Source organism: Gymnodraco acuticeps, unplaced genomic scaffold (genome assembly GCF_902827175.1).
Source record: "Gymnodraco acuticeps unplaced genomic scaffold, fGymAcu1.1, whole genome shotgun sequence".
In the NCBI taxonomy this organism is placed as follows: Eukaryota; Metazoa; Chordata; class Actinopteri; order Perciformes; family Bathydraconidae; genus Gymnodraco; species Gymnodraco acuticeps.
Genome location: NW_022989803.1, coordinates 510,850 through 531,788, shown reverse-complemented (window position 1 = coordinate 531,788; position 20,939 = coordinate 510,850). Strand labels below are relative to the sequence as shown.

The window sequence follows — 20,939 nt, the reverse complement described above, 5'->3', positions numbered from 1 at the left end:
TAATTACAGCAACACTCTGTGCCCCGTGTTACAAAGTCGTTGCCTTCACAAAGTGTCACCCATCCAGGTACGGCTTTGGGAGTTAACTAGCTTTTGCTTTAGCTCCAGTTAGGTTTAAGGAGGCTTACAAGAGAAAGTGTGGAAAACAGTGGTAGAAATGGAAAAGTCATTGATTTTCCTACGCGACAGCTAGACCGAAACAGATACTCTATTGATTGGGGACTTCCTTGGGATAGTTGTAGAACGCTGTAAAGGAGTTTGGAGGCTGGGAAACATCGCTGTGCAGTACGGCCGTCCATCATGCGTGACACGGACTACCTCAGCACCCTGAGCTAATGCAGCCGCTGCATAGAAATAAAGGGGGGGGGTTCTGTTGAATGTTTTTTTTGGGTGGGTATTAGTGTTTGAAAAGCAAAGCGCTGCCTATTTTCGTAACACTCTGATCAGTCAGAATAAATTGCGTCTCTACAGTCAATTGCCTGGAAGGCCCTTATGGGGTTCCCTCCTTGTCTTTGAGTGGCCGAATAAGTTGGTAGCATGTGGCTCTACCCTGAGGTTCAGCACTGCAAACATGCATAAGGACACTGACACTAATATAGATGCATTACAGACTCTCTGAGAGAAATCATGCAAATCGGGAAGAAACTGTGGAGGATTACCCTTCTCGCCCTTCCCCCACTGCACTGATGTGGCTGTGACGGACTGTAGGTGAAGACAACATCTTTCTTTCATATACTGTAGCTTTCTGCAGATACATTTTCCCAAGAGACTTCCTTTACATTACAGTTTAAACAAAACAAGCTATGTATTCCTCTGAGATATGTTTTGCCCCCAATTGTTCCATCACATCAATTGCTTTTTCAGTTGTATTGTCTTCTTTTATAACAAGGTGGTAATACCAGCCTGACAGCAATCCGGTCTTCTCTCAGCATATAACAAAACTGCTCACATAACAGGGCTAATGAGAATAGTTCTTCCTCCCACTACAAACTCTAATCCTGATTTAGATCGCCTCCCAACACATCATTTTGATCCTCGTTGCACCTAGCATCAACACCAAAAAAGGGTAATCAGATTATTTCTGAAAAGAGCAAAGACGCAGTAAATCCGATAGTGAATGAGATGAACGTTGAAATAATGGCTGCCTTTGACACATTCTGGTGGCATTAACACCCAACTACACATTCCAAGAATAACCAAATGACATTTAATAGCACCTATGTACAGGAACACAAATATGCTTTTGTGTGTAAATCAAGCAGGAGGCAGGTAGTGTGAATGGTAATGTTGTCAAACACTATGTAGAAGCAAAAGGTCATAAGTGGTAAATATTTTTCTGCAATCTTTCTTTTGTATAAGCAACATTATTGTATAATTGTACCTTTAAAAAAACCACTCCACTTGCCATGTCATGTGTCGTTTGACTTGGTAGATGTTTGGCTCTGATAGTTATCGACCCGCTATGGATTGATTAATTTGAACAGAACAAATACATGTGCTACATTACAGCTGCCCGTATTTCCGACAGCCAAGTATAAAGAACTGCACTCTGAAACTCTAGCGGCGTTAAATTGGCAAAACATTATGTTGCTTTAAGGGAACATATCAGGTTTTGGTGTGTGTATGCTGAAGTAGAATCTTTACATCAGGTTGACTGTAAATGGAGTCCAGATATCCAGATGTGGAGGTGCGTGTAAAGGCCAGCTGTAAAGGTAACAATTGTGTCATGATAATATAGCACCCCATAACCAGGCCTTTGAGTGATCTAATATCACACAGCTGTTCCTCGTCAAAAATATATTAAGACTTCAGTGGGAGACAGTCTTTCAAACACATTTTCTTTCTCTGCTGTAGTTGAGGATCCTGCGTTAAACCTTGTGAGCCACTTGCATGTACAATATGTAATCAGCCTCCCATCTCCAGAGCAAACATCTTCAGGCACCTCCTATCACTCTGCCAGTTACAGCAACACAGCGGAAACCAAAACCAGACAATTTCATCTTAATCGCTGTTTACAAAGACACTGATTTGGGTACTCTCCGTGAGAACTGTGTTTTGTTTACAAGCCAGCAACAACATCTGTGTCGATCTCCTTTGACATTAATATGTTTTTCCTGTCTTAACATTGAGTGAGTGATGATACTTTAAGTGTTAATATCCAGTAATATTATGCTACCCTGTCTCTGTTTATGACTGATTTCTCTGTCTTGTAACTGTTTCCTCTACACTCATGGTAATCCTAATCCACTGGCCCCTCAGAAAGCATTTTACCTTATGTCAGTCTGTCACTGTTAATAAATAGTGCTGACACTTTCTACAACTGCATTGAATGAGAGGTTGTAAATTAGCTTGACGCATCTGACAAAATCCAGATCAGATCTTCATTCCGCTTTGTAAATTATGTCAAACAGCACCTCAGCTTTGAGCCTTGCTTTCCTGTTTGATGTCGCCCACACAGCCATATGGTATCGCTCTCAGGATCTGTTTTTCTGTTTTTTATTTCCTGCCATTACACTCATCCTGTGCTCTATTCAGCAGTGTGTAAATCTGTCACAACCTCACTGCTATTGTGGCATTTTAATGTGAAAAAGGATCACCTTTGGTTGTAACACATGTTCACTAAACTTATAATTTAATTGTTGGGGTTTATCTGTATCCAAATGTATTCCCATGTAAAATACCTACAATCTCCAGCAACTATTAATTTCAGCACAGGATGGTTTTTGTAGCGTAATGAAAGAATTTGGATTTTCAGTGTGTCTCTAAGGATGGCAAATGTTAGACAGAAATAAATAGTATGTCTCTAAACTGAAGATGAAATAAGGAAAACTGCTCAGCCCATTGTCTCGGAAAGGGCTTAAATGATCCTTTTCTTTGAGGGACCTTTCAGGTCTAATGCAAACGCTGGATAAGAAGGAAGAAAAGAGAAAACGTATTATTATTTCTGCCTTAACATTGTGTTGGCATCTTGTATGGCCTCTGTGAAAAAAAATAAAGTAACAAAAGGGTAATAGCTTTAGCTAGAAGAAAGTGTATATGAATCAAAGTAATTTCTAATGAGTGCCCTTCCTGACCTTTTGGCATTAACCTCCACAGGAAAAGAATAACAGAAATAATGGCATGTGGGTTAAACCTTAGAGAACTGTCAAAGTGATTAGCATTTCTGTGTGGCAAGGATAGCAAAGCCTCACTCATGCATTATTATGTTCAAGTACTGACCAGGATTCAATGCCTAGTGTTATTAATATGAATGCACAGGACGTAGACAGCTTGACTGCTAGCGGCTATAGCACATGTGTTTTTGCCAAGGAAACGCGGATATGTTTGTACGATAAATTACAGGTCGCTGGTGCCTCTCCAGGTCCAGGCTTGTATGCCGTTCAGCCAATATTGCCATGGGGAGCTGTGATTGGATTCCCATCCGTCTGGGAGCTTTTGTGTAACATTCAAACCGGAGAGGACCTGGCTAGATCACACCACATATTTCCTCCCAGGAAACCCCCACAGAACCAGTCAGGCCCAGACAGGGCAAACAGCAGCTGAAAAGGAGAAGTCGGACGTGCCAAACAAGAGCACAGAGACACGCATTGACTGCTCCAAGTCCTGCATATGGGAAACATCAAAAATGATTTATCTGAGAAATAGAAAAAATACATTTGCATTGTTTTATTTTCCTTAGTGCACATCAATGGCTTTTATTGGTCTGTGATATACAGTCTGCTGGACCCACAGGGTTTGTTGTGTGGAAACTGTTTCCATTTGACAAGAAAAACACACATTGTGTAATGATGTCATCAACATGAGCTATGTGTAACAGATTGAGCTTAGAGGATGTCTAGACCTGGCTGCACACCACAGTCTCCCTCACTTGGCTCTTATTGGCCTCTTACCGGAGACTGAGCAGGTATTGACTTAATAGAAACAGGAAAAATGAAAATATGAGTGGATCTGACAACCAAGCCGGATAACCCCTGTGTGATCTTAGAGAGCAGATGAGCAGACACAGAGCCTGACACATCCTCACAAAGCACCAATCCTTCATCTAGGTTCTCAAAGTTTTGATGAGTGAGGGCTAATTTAGGTACCCAATATTGGATGGAGGGCCGCCCAAGAAAAAACGGAACACAAAATAATTCCAAAACAAATCCTTTCTTTATTGTACTAACCAATTATACATACAGTATACATTAAGATTAATCAAACATTAATTTGTCTCAAAAGTGCCTTGCAAACACACACACACAGAGAGAGAGAGAGTATTGTGCTGGAGTGAGTGATATGCTGTGGATTTCCTGTCTAATGTGATCGGTATCATAATGGCGTTTGATGTTATACTCCTTGAGCATTACATTCATCTGCTTGCAGATGAGGCATATCACTTTATCCGACCCCTGAGGTAAAACGAAGTAAGCGTTGCTCCATTTCTCCTGGAACTTCCTTTTCTCCTCACTGTACACAACGAAAACTTCCAACAACTTTTGTTGCGAAGGACTGATGGTTTGGGCCACGGGCTGTTCACGTGAACACAATGCCGCCTTTGGGACATGCTTCCAGTGCGGACTTTTGTGTGCGTTCATATACTTAACCACACACGCAAACACGCACACGCAAATAACCACAATCACACACACGCTTTTTTACATACCTATATATATGCTACAAACAAACACACATACATTTTGTGTACATATCTTGCCATTCACCTCCTATTTACAATAAACATCATTTGGAGTATACATCTTCTCTGGCATTTTAATCAGATGCACAGCGGCTTCTCATATAATTTCTTACCAGTCAACTAGTGACTCATCCAAAACAACTTTCGACTTTTGATCTAGCAAAAATGACAGTGTAGCATTTCCCTCCGAATAATGGTCGTAAAGTAAAGTAGGCTTTACTTTACTGATGAATCAGAATTTATTTGTAACTCCAGACCCAACGTAAGAGCTTGTGGCCTCTTCGGGGAGTGCTAAACATTTAAAACATACAGTCCGTTGTTCTCTTTCTCTGCCGTTACAAAGAAGACACTACTTTATCCGTCAAGTTGTCTCCAATGCCACCACAACTTCCTGTCAAATACGTTATCTCGCCTTCAAAATAAAAGCATGCAAATGAAACAGGAAGTTAACCTAAATTACTAGATACGAACCATGGAGGATTAAAATATAACGCATGCATTTCAGCGTGTCACATTAACTATCGCGGGCCGCCAGAAACATTTCCCAGGGCCGCCATTGGCCCGCGGGCCGCACTTTGAGAACCCCTGATCTAGGACATGCAATACTGCCTATTGCTGGTCAATATGGGAATTTGGAGCACAGCAAAGGTGCCAGAGGCCAGTCTTTGCTTTAAAAGGAGCTCAACTGGGTGGATGACCTGATGCAGAGGAAGTGGAAAACATGGCAGGGCATATTACACTTCTTCTATAATAATAATTTAGTTTAGAGTTACACAATAACAGTACGTTTCTAGACTTTGAGCAGTTTCCGAGAAATTGTACTTAGTTTTGTATTTACAGTGTGCGTGCCCAGTGCAAATTGTAGAACTGTACAGCATGTTTTGATGTGCTTGTATCTTGAATGTTCCTGCCGAATACAGGAGGACATAATGTATATTAACAGTTGGTGGGTCGTAAAAGCCAGCAATGATCCAATAAAAGTGCAGAAACTGAACACTCAAGCAAAGGTTTTATGGGGTAGGAAATGCATTCCACATGTTTATCTCCTTAGGGAGACAAAGTGTATTTTAGTGAGAACTGTAACAAAATTGTGTTTATTGAAATAAAACTCCACAATACCTTTAAGCAGAGGCAGTGGGCTCTGCATGCAGTTTGAAGATAGGTACAATCTGACAATAGCATAGCTCAGGTACTGCACAATCTATTTCATCACGTAGCAAGTTATGTTGAAGGTAAGGAAAAACAATTTCTCTACTGTTAGCAAGAAGAAAAATCCAATTTTTTTTTTAGGCCCACTATACTTATACTTTATTGGTTATCAGGAAAGTTATCACAGAAACCCCTCCTCCATCTTCCTTCATCCTCCTCCATGCACCACACACACACACACACACACACACACACACACACACACACACACACACACACACACACACACACACACACACTCATCAGCAGAGGTTGTTATAGGCCAGTGGCTGTCCAGAGATCAGATCATAGACACAGCCCTCATTTTAGCACTTCCTTCATCATTCCCCTCTGACCTCGTCTTCAGCTGCAACACATCTCATCTTCATGATTTGAAAATGGCCTAATCCTTCTCCTTCACACTCACAACATCCCCGATACGCTCCGCACAATTATTCCATCATTATCATTATGTGACCATGTCGATTGACCAATGTGTCAGTGGGGTCTATGGCACCTCTGGTCACATGCCAAAAAGATGCAATATCATCGTGGACCGCGAATCCCTGGAGGCACTTGTGCTACTGACATTTCCATGAGAGCTCCTATAATGTACTTACAAGTCCTCTTGTTGATGGGGAAGGATTTTCATTACCGTCGTTGGTTATGTACTACTAAACATTTAGTTGCAGTTAGGCAATGTTCCTGTGGGAGGTTATTGACATGTTACTTTACTCTGCTGGAACACGCTTGCAGAGGTAAAACAGCCACTTTGGAATCATTTCAGCCACTGTGTTTGGAGTTGTTATTGGCAAATTTTACTGGATGATTTAAAATCCATAAAGCCTGCCCTCCTCTTTCAGACAGATTAAATATGAGAAGAATATGAAATGAAGTGCAAGGAATTAATTCTGAGTATTTCCCTGAAATCGTGTCTGGCTTCTATTTTATTTGTATTTTAATCAGATAGCACAGTGCTTCTGCTGCAGGCAGCTGCTCAAAGCCTGTGAAAGTCAAATGCTGTCTCTTTCACTTTGAGAGAATGATTTTTTTGTTTAAATTTGAGCTAAAATGCTAGAAGCCTCAAGCATGCTGTTCTCCAATTGTTGTCTACAGTACCATGCAGCAATGAAGCCTGAATAATATAGTAGTAGGAACTATTTGTTCAGCTCTAATGTGTAAAAATGTGAGGCACAGGCAGCATTCATTGAATTAACATACAAATTGCTGATATATTATCTTATGGACTTTTCCGAATCTAGCAAGACAGCATTTCCTGTCCAAATGTTTTATATTCTGCACGGCATACAGCCTTAGCAGCAGCACGTTGATGTTTTACACTGATGAAATAACCAGGCAGCTAACCAGAATGTTATCACTCCTACTTAGTCACACTGTGCTGAGCACTCATGCATAATTGTGTACATAAGCATTTACAAAAATCTGTCGTCTGTTTAGCAATATTAAGATGACTCCATTGACTACCCTATTGCCCTTATCATGATATAGTGAGCATATAATATCGACTGGCTTTGGAAAGTAAGAATTTGAGCTCAGCACTTTCTTACTGGCTTTGGTCATTACCATGCCTTCTGAAAGCCCAATGTCAGGCTATTTTCTTTGATGTATGGATGGAGGCGTTTTGTTCAAAGGGATAACCTTTTCTGGGCACTTCTTTGAAATGATAATTTACCAGCTTGCTGCAGGTGGAGCTGCAGCTCTCCTGGCAGACGGGGTCAATCAAAGTCAAATGGAGGAGCTGCTAACAGCTTCACCCGGTATCTGGTGCCAGAGCCTGGCTGCGGCTGACAGATCCGCCACCTCCAGAATTCCTGCCGCTGGTAAAGGCAGTGGACATGAGAGGTGTCACAGTGACGAGCAGATTTTAAGCAGCAGGACTTGGTAGTTGTGCTGTCATGGTCACCAAGGATATAGGAAGGTCTATGTGTGTTTGATTGTTTACACAGCTATGCCTGTCAGACCCCAGCAGAGTTTTTCCAAAATGCAGCCTCGGTGTACCAGCGGTGAGAAGGGACGCAGGTGTGTGTAATTACATCGGTAATAGGATCTGGATATGGTCCACCTGCCTCAAAGTGAACCCTCTATCCAATACAGCGCCGCTGACAACAAAGGAGACGAGCACTCTCTGATTATGGCTTTGATGGTGCCGCTGGAAGGCTGTGTTTTATGGGGAGATATTTCTGGCTCAGGAATAATTTCGCTGGAATTATTAAATCTGTCCCGAACAATGACATGTACTATCACTGTATGATCACACGAACAACACTGGTATGTCATATCAGAGATAAATATATCCTAAACCAAACACAATGTGTTTTCACTGTGTGTATGTGTGAGTCTATGATAGGTACAGTTCATTATGACCAGTCACTGTGAAGGAATGGTGCCCAGTTATACTTCCATCCAGTGTGTGCTGGTGTTTACGCAATACGACCTTGATCATAAATAAACAAAGCCAATGAATTAATAATTTACTCATTGTTAATTTCAAATATCAGTCTCCTGTCGTTGGTGTCCATCTGGATGCAACCATTGAGGATCGTGCATGAGCCGCTGCCTCAGTAACGAGGTGCGCAGGACACATCGACACAGACTTCCCTCGGGTTGGGGCTCCAGCTGGAGCAGACATGCTAGGGCAACCTGTCCCTATTATTGTTTGTGACAGAATCAAGAAGGAAATGCAAGTAGCAAAAGTGCGTGCGTTGTGCCTGCACGTCAGATTATGTTGGCAGTGCCCCCGATGTAATTATGGGCATGGGTGGCCAGCTATGACAGCTCATCTGTCAGCCAGCCAATAGGAGTCTGGGGCACATGGTGAGCCCTGCGCAGAATGATGAGCCACAGAAACACAAATTAAAAATCACATACAGTATTTCAGGAAACAAAAAATGTGGTGAAAGGACACTTTCATATTGTTTCATGCTTCTCATTAACACTGTGGCACATGCAGCTGCCACAAACTGCCACTCCCAAATCTTGTTTTTCTGCAATTCATGTGCCATGCAAATGAGCTACAGAGGCGTAGGTTGCACCCCTGGCATTATCATTTTAATGAGTCGCAACATATCATATATTCAGAACCCAATTACAACAAAGAGGCATTGGTTTGGAATTGATTAGGGTAGATGAACAATGTGTTCTGCAGAGGGTTTAAATGAAATAATTGAAATGAGAGATTCAACCTGGATCATTACATATTCCGTGGTACAGCATTAGTGTTGACTAATAATGTCTGCACCATAAATTTAAGTCTTTACGGTGTAATAGAAAATAAATTATGCCCTCGCCGCACTGTTGAAGCTCACTCAACAATTTCACATATTGTCTAGGACTCATCAGGGATGAAATTGATATACATTTCTAAATATTACTTTGATTTGTACCAAATAAAGGAAAATCTAAAAAAAAAGGCAAGTAAACATTTGATGTTCTTGCCTTACTTTGACTCCATTGAATTTTTAGCTTTTCCCAAAATTGGCTCAGTCTCAAAGAGCGACAGGTCAGGCCAACTACACTGTCCCACACCTTATTGTGCAGAACACATTTCTGTCGAGGCGAGCATCCCGCACATGCAGCCGGGGGACCCAGTCATATTGTGCTCACCCTTTGGCAAAGGCCCTCCAATCAGGGATGAGTAATGACTAGGCAGGCTTGCATGCAGTGATCCCAGCTTTCTAATTAGTCTTCCATTAACTTTTTCAACCTTGGCGGCTGCGGGGTGCACATTTAAAAACACACACACACACATAGGCACACACACAACTCGCAGCCTCAGACCAAATGTTAAGCCTCTCTTCTAAAATCAGAAATTATGTATTTAGTTACATTTTATACTCTTCAGTGCTCATTTAAATCAGACTCACTTTCAACCTTATTGGCCAAAAGAGTAGGGTTTTTTTCTCCCTGTGGTGCTAATTTATATATTTCACATTTGAAAATAATTATACTCATTCAGTATAATTTGATTTTGTGTGTCATGTTTTCTCTTTTGCAATCTGAATGAAATATAGTTTTACATAATTATAAACCAACAGTTTTCTGAACTGTACATTATTAAAAAAATGTCAGACTAGTTTTCCGGATAATTCTCTCCACTTATTAATAGTTTCTCCATCTATGACTATAATGCGCTGTGCGTGTGCATGAAGGAGATAAGCCGTCTGGTTGACTTTGAAAGAACAAGCTTTTTTAAGTACAGACTGGTGGAATATACTTTAACAAAGAAAAGGTCAGAGATACATCTTCTCTGTTGGATTTGTTTCTTTAACACGGTTGAGAAACCTTGGCCAGCAGTGTGTGTATACACACAGAATCTCAATGAATTACTGGTTCTTATTTGGCAATCCGGTTTGACTGACAACTGTCAAAGACCCTACGATGTGTTTCTGATGTGTGGAATAAAAGAACGGGCCCAAGCCTTGCAGGATGAGACATGCAATAACAGAAAGCACACAAAGATTGACAGAGAGAAAGCCTGAGGGAAGAGTCTACATGACATGGATACTAAGATTTTCCATTTGGTTTTGTTTCAGGACAAGTTGTTCACTCAGTTATATTTCTCCTTTCCTTTATCACATCAAACAGAACATAAGTGAAATGTAATCAACTTCAATGATGTGTGTGTGTGTGTGTGTGTGTGTGTGTGTGTGTGTGTGTGTGTGTGTGTGTGTGTGTGTGTGTGTGTGTGTGTGGTGTGTGTGTGTGTGTGTGTGTGTGGTGTGTGTGTGTGTGTGTGTGTGTGTGTGTGTGTGTGTGTGTGTGTGTGTGTGTGTTGTGTGTGTTGTGGTGTGTGTGTGTGTGTGTGTGTGTGTGTGTGTGTGTGTGTGTGTGTGTGTGTGTGTGTGTGTGTGTGTGTGTGTGTGTGGACTATTCCGTGTGTTTCGATGAAAGGCATACATTCATTCTTCATCCTGTTTCACAGTGGGCAGTCAGTTTTAGAATGGAGCTCCATAAAAGAGTAATGGAAATTCCTGGGGAGCGGCTGTCCTGTGGCCTTCCAGCACCCAGTGGTATGCACTATCTTGGTGTATTATCACTTGTCTCACAATCTGTTTGTCAGCGAGCCCACAACTTCAAAGGAGACTTAAAGTTTTCTTTCATTTTTTATATCGGGGTTGAGAGAAGTGAGTCTACCATTTATGAACAAAGCCCCCCCAAGACATCTAGCAAAATAAAATGTTACCATCCTGGATGCAGCTCCTAACATTTACTCCAAAGAGCGGATCATAAACTATTTATAGATATATGCGTGTATGAGCACCAGAAGGGTGCCTCTTTGAATCAGATCCTTGTGTTGGGCAGGGTCAGGAATGGGGCTGAAGCTGGTGAGCTCCCTTTATTCCGCCATAACATCAATATCCTGCATGGAGGAGGATGGGGGACGGATAGCCGCCATTATGTCTGTTGTGTAAAATTGCCATTATTCAGTCAAGCGATTATCTGCTGCCGTGGTGTGTAATGCATCTCTGTGACTGTGACTGATGCCTGCACATCTAGAATCTCTGGAGAAGGGTGAAAGTGAAAGAGGTGACCTTGAGGTGATATGGCTAATTTTAGACATATTATCACAGTATGGAAAGTGTACACAGTCAGAGGATAGCTTTATACTAGCGCTAATAAACTGACCATTGTCTCCCTGTTCACAGCATGAGTTATAACACACGGTTGTTAAATTGTTGATTGAATAAATTGCATGACTAGTTATTCCGTAGTTATTGGCGTAAGCTGTGTCTGGGCTTCAGAAAGAACTAGAGAGCATGATGTGCGGGTGATAATGGAGCAATGGTTCCAAGTTGTCCGGTTGCTTTGAATTGCATGCCTCTTTGACTGTCCATTACTTTAATCCATGTTTTCTGACTTTAGTGTTGAACATGCACAGGACCTAATGCCATAAGTAAGCTATATCATGTTTGAGTTGTTTGAGACTTGATCCACGATGGAGAAAAATCAAGGGTCAAAAGAAGTTTGCTATATTTTCTCTGTGAATACTAAATGCTTTTTAACAAAACAATCCTGTTGAATTCAGCAGAAGAGCTGGTAACATTAGCTGGTGAAAAGCACAGTCCTTGGCAAAATAACAAAGCTAATGACTAATTACTTTCAATGGAGCGAGGTTCAATTGACTAACATTAGCTGCTTTCAAGCTCTTTTCAGTAAAATATGTATTGGGTAAAGGTACAGTATAATACAACGTGTTAATCATATATTCAATGCGTTATAAAAAATGTATACATCCTGTTGTATGAAGGATATGTTTCAACAGCAATATAAAATATATATTAAAGAGAATTACACAAGCTCGAAGCAAATTATTTTACTGAATGTGAATTACTAGTGCCAATAATGTTTTTAACTCAAAGCAAATATTTAAATACAAATTAAATCAAAACCTGTATGCTCCCTTTTTTCACTTCACAATTGTTCAGTATTTGGGAAAAATAAATCCTATTTATGCTAAACTGAATACTTGAATGATTTTGGCCCTGAGGGTGAAAAACAAAATGGTTATAAAATCTCTACTCAGCCAAAAGATTGAGGTAAAATAACTCAAGCATGCTGAAAATTAATTATTTTGTAACACTTTGTAATTATAAACTCCTTGTCATGTATAAGACCCAATAAGCTTGTTCAGCGATTTGTTTTACTGTTTGTTTTGTTCATCAAACAGAAAGAGACATATGTGCTTTCTAATCTGTTGAAGGTGTAATACATTCTAAATAAAATGTGTTTTAATTGTATGACTTAATTTACTCTGCTGCGTCAACAGCTAAGCTAACTTTGTGGTTAACAGTTACCACATCGAAAGGTTGGTTTTCAGAGAAATATAAAATACCAACACTGCAACAGTGTTTGGATGTGTAAAGCTGCAGCTTTCAGATAATCCAAAAATGATTCAGTGCACAGGGGGCTCTGGAGCATCAGCAGTGAGTAGAGAGCCAGGTCATCCTGGGAGATTAGAACGTTTGAAATCTCAGTCGACAGCGAGGAAACAGAGGGGTGACCAGCATTGATCCTCAACACCCACTGAGATACTGTATTAACGTTTTTATAACAGCCTTTACTGAATTTTATTGACCTTTCTTCACCAACTTACTGTAGCAGAAGAGTACTTTGTCTTAGCAGCCATCATACGCAGTACATAGATTTATTTTCAGCGTTGTTAAGAAGTCACCTCTGCATGTGATCAACCTAAACTTACAAAATGTAACAACTTGTACAGTATGATATTACAGTTGTTGGTGACAGCTTAACTGTTACAAAGCTTTAACTGACATTACTTTACATTTATAAGAAATACAGATCTAAGAAAGGGTTTTTTTTTAAGTTAGAGCTATTTTACCTTTTTATTAAAGCTACCCTTCTTCTCTGTTGTTTTAAATGTTGTTCAAACACTTTTGAGTCACCCATTAAAAGTTTCAATTTCACCGAATGTTTTCTCATGACATTTGTCTAATGTTTGATATGAAACGTATTAAACCCAATAATCTTCTCTTCAACATTTAATCATGTCTTCATGCGAGTAGTATACTTTACTTGCCGTTTTCTCCTGTAACTTTCCATTCGGGTGAGAGTATTCTCCATTGCCTATATTTCATTTTGCAATTTCATGTTGTTACAATTTATATACCTAGGCCCATTCATCAATAATGCTTATTCTGGAAATCTGTCTCAGAGGGTCTAGTTTGGGGGTCTCGATAGGGAGGGTAACTAATTAGACTTCTGGATGGTTATGATTATGTCCTGCTGCTGCATATTATCATCACATCAAAACATTTTCAGTTATTATTTCTGTCATGTAATTCACCAGAGTCTATTCTTGCAATGACACTTATTGCTTTCCTATCTCTTTTTTTTCCTCCTGTGCAGATCACAAGGGTCATTTTCTGTGTCTTCCTCGAGACCGACTTTGCCATCTACAAGAAGAAGATGTCTGTCATTTTCCCAGGTATGTGTGTTTACTTCCTATCGACTGGATTGCAGAACAATAAAACCATATCTTCTCTTACCATATTGATGTATTGGGTTTAACTAGCTATTGAATAGATGAAAGATTTGTATGTTGTGTTTCTACAAGGTATTCCTAATATATGATGTCATCACCTATACCTCATTGACCATCTGTATAGACCCAGGCGGCTTTGCCACCTTATTTTTCCAAGAACACATCTGGAGAGAGAGATGTGTTGTTTCTGGAAGCAGTAGAATAGCGACCCGTCAGGCTCGGTTGACACCTTCAAATGTAAACAAAGTCAATGCACCCGCACGGCCATTTGGGAGATTAACAGTGAGAATTTATGCTGACAGTTGGTAAAACACACGTCAGGTTCTCTATGGATTGCCTTAATAGGATTAGAATAGTTAGACTTCTTGCCAGCGAACAAGCAAGCTGATATTTTACATAACTGTTGATATTCTGATGAGACTTTAATGTCAGATTTGATTGACTATAATAATAGTCCTCGGCACAGAACGTCTCCTGCGAGGACTTACAATTCAGGGATGCATAGCAACCAATGATTGTCCTTGGTTACTGCCCCTCAATTGTGCATGTGAAATAAACAAACATCCATTATCTTCTACTCCCACTCTCTTTTCTGTCCCTCTGACAATTCCCTCCCCCCATTCACGCCATCATCTTTTTTTCGGGGGGCCAGGAGCAGTCACCGGCCTTGATGGGGGCTCCATGGAGAATTGGGTTTAATGGCTGGGAATCTGAAAGAGGCCTAGCATTACCTCCCATTTACCTCACTTTTCTCTCCCCATCTCCCCGAAGGAATACCGGCTCTCAGGCCTTCATCTCGCTGCTCCCAGATGGAGAGTGTTTTGTTCCCCCTGCGCTGCCGTCATCTATCCCGCTCCACGCCCAGCCTCTACCCTAACAGATTACATTCTGGGGACAGACCTTAATTATAATGCCTGCCCCTGTGCACCCAGCACCCGTCTCATCATATTAGTGCTCTGAGATGAGAATCTGGAGCTGTTGTTCTCCAGTTATCACTCCTGCCATTTACAAGTGCTGTCAGTGGACACATGCCCTATATCTCTCCACGACTGAACAGAGAGGAGACAAAACAACAGGCTCTCCAACAAAGGGGAATTGGAAAAGTTCTGAGCACTCTATTATTATTATTATTATTATTATAAGATAACTCTTTAAAAACTATTGTTTACCATCATGTGATGAGTTGCTAATGAGGGAGGAAGGAGTCAGTCTGTGATTAAAAGTGGGGTCGCACCATGATGCCAGCCCGGCGCTTCTCCTCATCACATCCCCGCGCCTGTCACATGCCCTTTGACCTCCAGGGTCTGAGACACCTTTGTCACTGCTCCTTTGTGTCCGTGTGGGCTAGTATATTAATTCCACTATAGTCTAAGTGGCTTGATAACAGTACCATCCCACTCAGGGTCATTGTCTGAAGTGAGGCAGATGCGTCTTCTTTTTTTTTTAAGCCATGCTCGCCTACACCTGCTCCGTCTTTCACCTCATGTGCTTCAAAGCTCCAACCATCCTCTCTCTAGGAAAACAAAAGCTCTTTTAAGATGCTGCATGAGGAATATTCAAACTAAAATACCGCTGCTTTGACTCGACTCACAAATAAGGGAGTGAATTCATAGATTTTATCCAGCCAGGCTGCACCACTTGAATGGGTTCACTGGAGTTGATAGGTGTGCTTTAAAGAATGAAATGCTGATTGGTATGATTGCACCATGCAGGGAATGCATAGCGCCGTAGTGTGAGAAGACTTGAATTTAGCCGGCGCAGAGTGGCAGTGGTGAATCAGAGGCTGTGAATTAGCTCTGCAGGTGTGCTCGTACGCTTTCTGAACATCCCATCATCCTCTCTGCTAGAGACAGACAGTCATGCAGATCTTGCGGCAACACTGAAGGCATCACACAGAGGCTGGAGACATTTCTGTCTCTCTAGACCCTCCATATTCCCTCTTTCTCTCTTATAAATCTCCTTGTGCCCATGCCACTATCCCATTATGTCATCACTCTACTTTTTTTGTCATTCTTCCTCATTATATCAAGGAGGAGCCTCTCCACGGCCTCCTATCAGCGCGCTGTTATGGAGCTGTTGTGAATAGTGCCTTTGATCTTTCTATCATTTGAAACACAGGATCTTCCCCGTGACATCAGCTTCCAGCATGTCTTGTGGCTGAGAGTCGGCACAAAATAGTTTTTTTGATTGAAGTCTTACTATTCTCATTTTTCATTGTATAGCTTTTCTCATATTCAAGCAATCTGTCAAGTGACAATGACTGGAGCAGGAACGTGTAAACGGGACATTTGCATACAGGAAATTGCTTTATTACAATGTGCATTCCCACAAGCTGTCACTATGAGAGAGCCACAATATGGTTACATCTCTGCAGAAGGAGGAAACTTAAAAATGGCCGCTGCTGACAGGAATACTCATGCACACCTACATGAAAAGGCACATTGACGTGCAAACATACATATAAAACAAGAAGTTTGACCTAGTCGAGTGCAAAATATTAGAACAGGGCGTTTTGTGCCAAGTCCCAACAGAACGGAGCTGCTGTATGGTGAGTACTAATGGAGTTCTCACAAACAGACAAAGGGCTTTTTAACGTACGCCAGCTGAGGGAGCACTTCTGTTATTATACGTCTTCATATATTGTGCGAAATAGGCCTCTAAGGCACTAATAATGAAATATGCAAATAAACAAACAAGCCTATACACACAGCAACTATAGGTAAAGGTTTAGCCTCTGTTGTACCATACACCATTAATTACCCACCTCGCCAACTGAGCTCATAACAAGTGATAAAATGACCTATTCATTACCCTGAGAAGCCATAAACTGTACATATCTCAAAGGTCTGGTTAAGAGGACCATCAGAGGTTGCATACTTTTTGGAGAATACACGCACTGCAACAAGCTGCCTCAAAATGTCATGTCATTATTATTAATAATATTAATTACCACGGTTGTATTTTTAGAAAAGGTTTAACCATTAATCGACAGAGCTTAATCATTGCAATTAATCACATGGCATGATTCGATTAAGTATTCAGATTGGTTTCATAGATTGTGATTGACCACATGCTTGCCTTGGCACGTATTATTTGCGAGCATGGAAGCAGTGAGGCAGCTGTGGTTGTAGAGGGTAAAAGCGTGTTTAAATTGATTCTGGGTACACTCCTTCACTAATATGATCCGGGTGGCTGCCCACAAGCTGGGCTCCATCTCTTCTTCTCCTCAATCAGCCACAGTGCTGACAATATTAACAGCCCACAGATCTGCAGGGCCCGTTACAATCTCCACTTTTTCACTGACTCTCAAATTGACATTGGTTTATTGGCGCTTTATACACTTTATACTCAAAACCCCACAACCCACACACCCATCCCCACATTTCCATAACAGCAGTACCCCCACAACCCTCCCCAATGCTTTAGAAAAAGTAAAGCTGTGATATTCACACGCTTCTATCACACATGTAATATGTGGACGAAGGATCTGAAGGGCTTCAGGACTTGCTTTCACGAGGCTATCCCTCAGGGCTGGGAAATGAGGAGGCCATGGTGTGTTAGTGATGTGATTCTGAAAAAGCACAGTGGCTCAGTCAGCTTTGGCAGATATGAGGATTCAGTTGAGCTCATCATATGGGAAAATGGTCACATGCTTGTGCATGCTTGTACATTACATGTTCAAAATGTACAAGTGCATGTCCTGCTAACTGCTTATCGGCGTGGCCAGACATAGTTACATTCAGATAATATATCAATTAGAACATGCTTCGCTGTTATACCTTTTTTAAAGGAGCGCTATGCAGAATTTAGAGTGTCGGCAGGGATTGCATTCAGACGGCTCTCAACATGGAGGCAACTGAGCCGGCAGCTACAGTAAGAACCTTTTCAACATACTGTCCCCACACAAGGGCAATAAAGCCCAACATGAGATGGAAAAATGTAACTTAGAGGAATAGTTATTTCACTTTCTTGTCAAGATTTTGATGAAAACATGAGTACATCTTTCCGAGAGTTAAATATGAGGATTGGTACAATTTCTAGCTTAGCAAAGCATATACTTGAATAACAAGGAAACGTAGCCTGGCTGTCTTAAGACGAAACAAAACGTGCCTTTAAGTGCTCCTAAATCTCACTAAATACATGTTAATCCAGACATTAGCGAAGTGTACAAACAAGTTGTAGTTTGATTTTGTTTTGTTGGGATGTAGTGATTCTTGAAGTTCAGTACTCACAGCGAGGTAACCAGGCAACCAGTGGATCAGCCAGGCCATGTAACGTGTTCATTACAGAGCTTTTGAGCTAGTGATGCTAAAGTTGTGTTTTAGCACGCAGAAATGACAGAGGCGCATCGACCTAACCCTCAGAAAGAAAGCAAATTATCTTCTTTCCCTGAATGTCAAACTATTGAAAAAGCGTATCACCTGTTTCATAACATAATAGCTGTTGTTCATCCAAAGATAGAGCATGCCATCTAGTAAGAATCATTTGTCTGAATGTGTTGTCTTAACCCCTAGAGAGAAATGACAGTGTCATACATTATTATTCTAGACATAGTCACATACATTTCCTGTGTTGACAGCAGTGTTGAGCAGTGGTAATAATGTTGTAGCATGTGGCAGTAGCCGAGACACCCTATGTTTCATTTCTTGCACTATTGTTATAGTATATCAGTGGGCCGTCCTTTGTTTCCCCAAGCAGGGTTAGATTAATGCACTGTACCCTTTTATTCAGTGTTATACAAAAGAAAGGTCTGTCGCCGGATCCACAGGGAGCTCTGATGGTTACACTTCTACAGACCAGATGACAACAGCCTTTCATCAAAGCTAACACTTGCTTGTGCTTGTTAACCACAGCGCAATCATTGCTCAGGCTCTTACACTGCCATAAAAACACAAATACAGTCGTAAATATACAGTCACACATCCAACAATGCATATACTAACACAAGCACACACATACTGTATATACAGTGGCTTGAATCAAAGAAAGCTGAGGCATGCTGAGATTTGTGTATGATCCGGGAGCAGGACTCTCTAGCTCTCCTCACTTCTCTCTTACACCGCAGTTCCTCCTAAGGTAGCATCCAACGCCTGCTTCTCATCTCCCACTGTGCACCTCAACTCATCCACCCAGAAACACCTTCACTTCACTCAGTCTGTCTCACACAATAGATGTACAGAGAAAGGAAGGAAAAAATCTAAGGTTTTTTTTTTTTTGGGCGCAGTTATCCACCCCAGCCTGAAGTCCTTGTAATTTGAGGAAATGGGAGCTTTTGGGAAATGTATGCTGAGCCTAACAGTATAGGTTTAATTGAAAAAGAATGTCTCATGAATGTGACCCCCTTTCAAACACACGCACCCACATTCACAGTCATTTGGTGTAATAACTCACCAGATCCAAGTCCAAGGCCGTCTGCTGGGGGAATTTAGGTAGTCTGTGATGGTGGTTGTTAAGATTTCAGAGTATAGCAGCTGGTGTGGAACGAGGAAATGTGAGAGTTTAAACTGCGAGCTTTTTTGTGTTTGTGACAGAACAGTTCTATCTTTTTGTACCATATTTCAATCGCATTGTGAGGAAACACTGCATGATTTATTGGTTGACATGTTTAAGCAAGGTACACAGCAGTATGGCATCAAAATACTGTGCTCCAACATTATAATCAGGGCAAAGAGTTGTGATGACTCGCTGTATCGTACATTATAAAATAGCATGCTTTGACACGCTATCTTTTTCCCCCTCAACCAGACAATGACATGGAGGTTACAGAGGAGCAGCTGAAGGAAGGTGAGTGACAGAACATTTCATGGATGCCTTTTCACCTTAACACCTCCATTAAAGCACACATGAGTGAGTGGCGTAGCTTCAGCAGGCGACAGTGATTCGCTAGGTTTTATGCAGCAGATGAAATTGAATGTTTATTCATTCGGTGACAAGTTATATCCTGGGCCTGACACATTGCAGTTAAAAATACTTCATGTCAGGTACATTACATTACAAGAGCTTATATCCACGGCTAATTCCCAACACCATTCTCTTCATCTGGCTTACATGCACAATAGCTTTAGACCACCTGCTGTAAAGCGCGTGACAAAAAAACAGCAGAGCAGCATCTCTCCGCAGCATGCGCCAGGCGACGGCAGAAACACAACTGCCAGTACATAATGCTGTTATCACTGCACCATCTTGGCACACGGCCTGAAACTCCCAGATACTGCTTATCGGGATAAACTATTGACATTTGTCTGTTCACTGATGTCCTGAATAAGCAATTACTTGCAACAGAAAACCTCATGAAAGTGTAAATATATTGTTCTATAGCGAGAGCAATAGATCCGATAGGCAGCAGTTGCTCATATTTTTCCTTGGTAGACAAAATAAACTGTATATAATGTTTGAGAATATGTACAGTGCTCCCTCTAGCAGTTTTCTCCGAGGTACAGTAGGTCTTATAAAGCACCTGTTGGCAAGTTTTCTTTACGAGAACGTGGGGATTCAGAGCATGGTCTTGCCAGGTCTGAATGCTGTGTCTCTGGAAGACGTCATTGTACACGTGCAACCAACCAAGCAGAGAGCAATGTTAGTTTTACTGTCTGTCCAAGGAAGTGTTCAGATTACGGTAGATGTAGAACCCAGGGTGCTATGAAAATGTTTTCCCTCCAAAAGTTACCCCCGTGATTTGCCAATTACACGCATCTGTGTTTTCAATGAGATTCCATTTTGGGTGAACATAAAAGGGCTGTTTTATAAGTGCACTGTAAAATGTGATATTTCAGAGTGAAACAATGTGCACCACGTAATGGCCAAATCATAAAGACTTGGCTGAGAGGAACTGCATTTAAGAGTTTGTCCAAATTCTTAGCGCATGACAGACTATGTTGTTATCTGTCGCGTTGTTCTCCAGCTATTTCACATGGCATACTCTATAATAACATAGCACCAGACCATATCAAGCCAACTGAAATAACCCCTGATAATTCCTCGCTCTGTTGTATCATCTGCCCCGGTCCAGTTTGGCCTTGTTTGATGGGCCTTCACACCGGTGCCAAGCGC

General features: G+C 41.2%; 1 protein-coding gene across 2 annotated transcripts in view; it reads left to right on the top strand.

Moving 5' to 3' along the window:
- Nucleotides 1-20,939, top strand: part of macrod2 (mono-ADP ribosylhydrolase 2) — a 435,942-nt gene that overhangs the window by 391,186 nt on the left and 23,817 nt on the right. For both annotated transcript variants that reach the window (XM_034227004.1, XM_034227002.1), the window contains exons 9-10: nucleotides 13,754-13,832; nucleotides 19,635-19,673. In XM_034227004.1, the coding sequence (XP_034082895.1) occupies nucleotides 13,754-13,832; nucleotides 19,635-19,673 (118 nt within the window). The remainder of the gene's footprint in view (nucleotides 1-13,753; nucleotides 13,833-19,634; nucleotides 19,674-20,939) is intronic.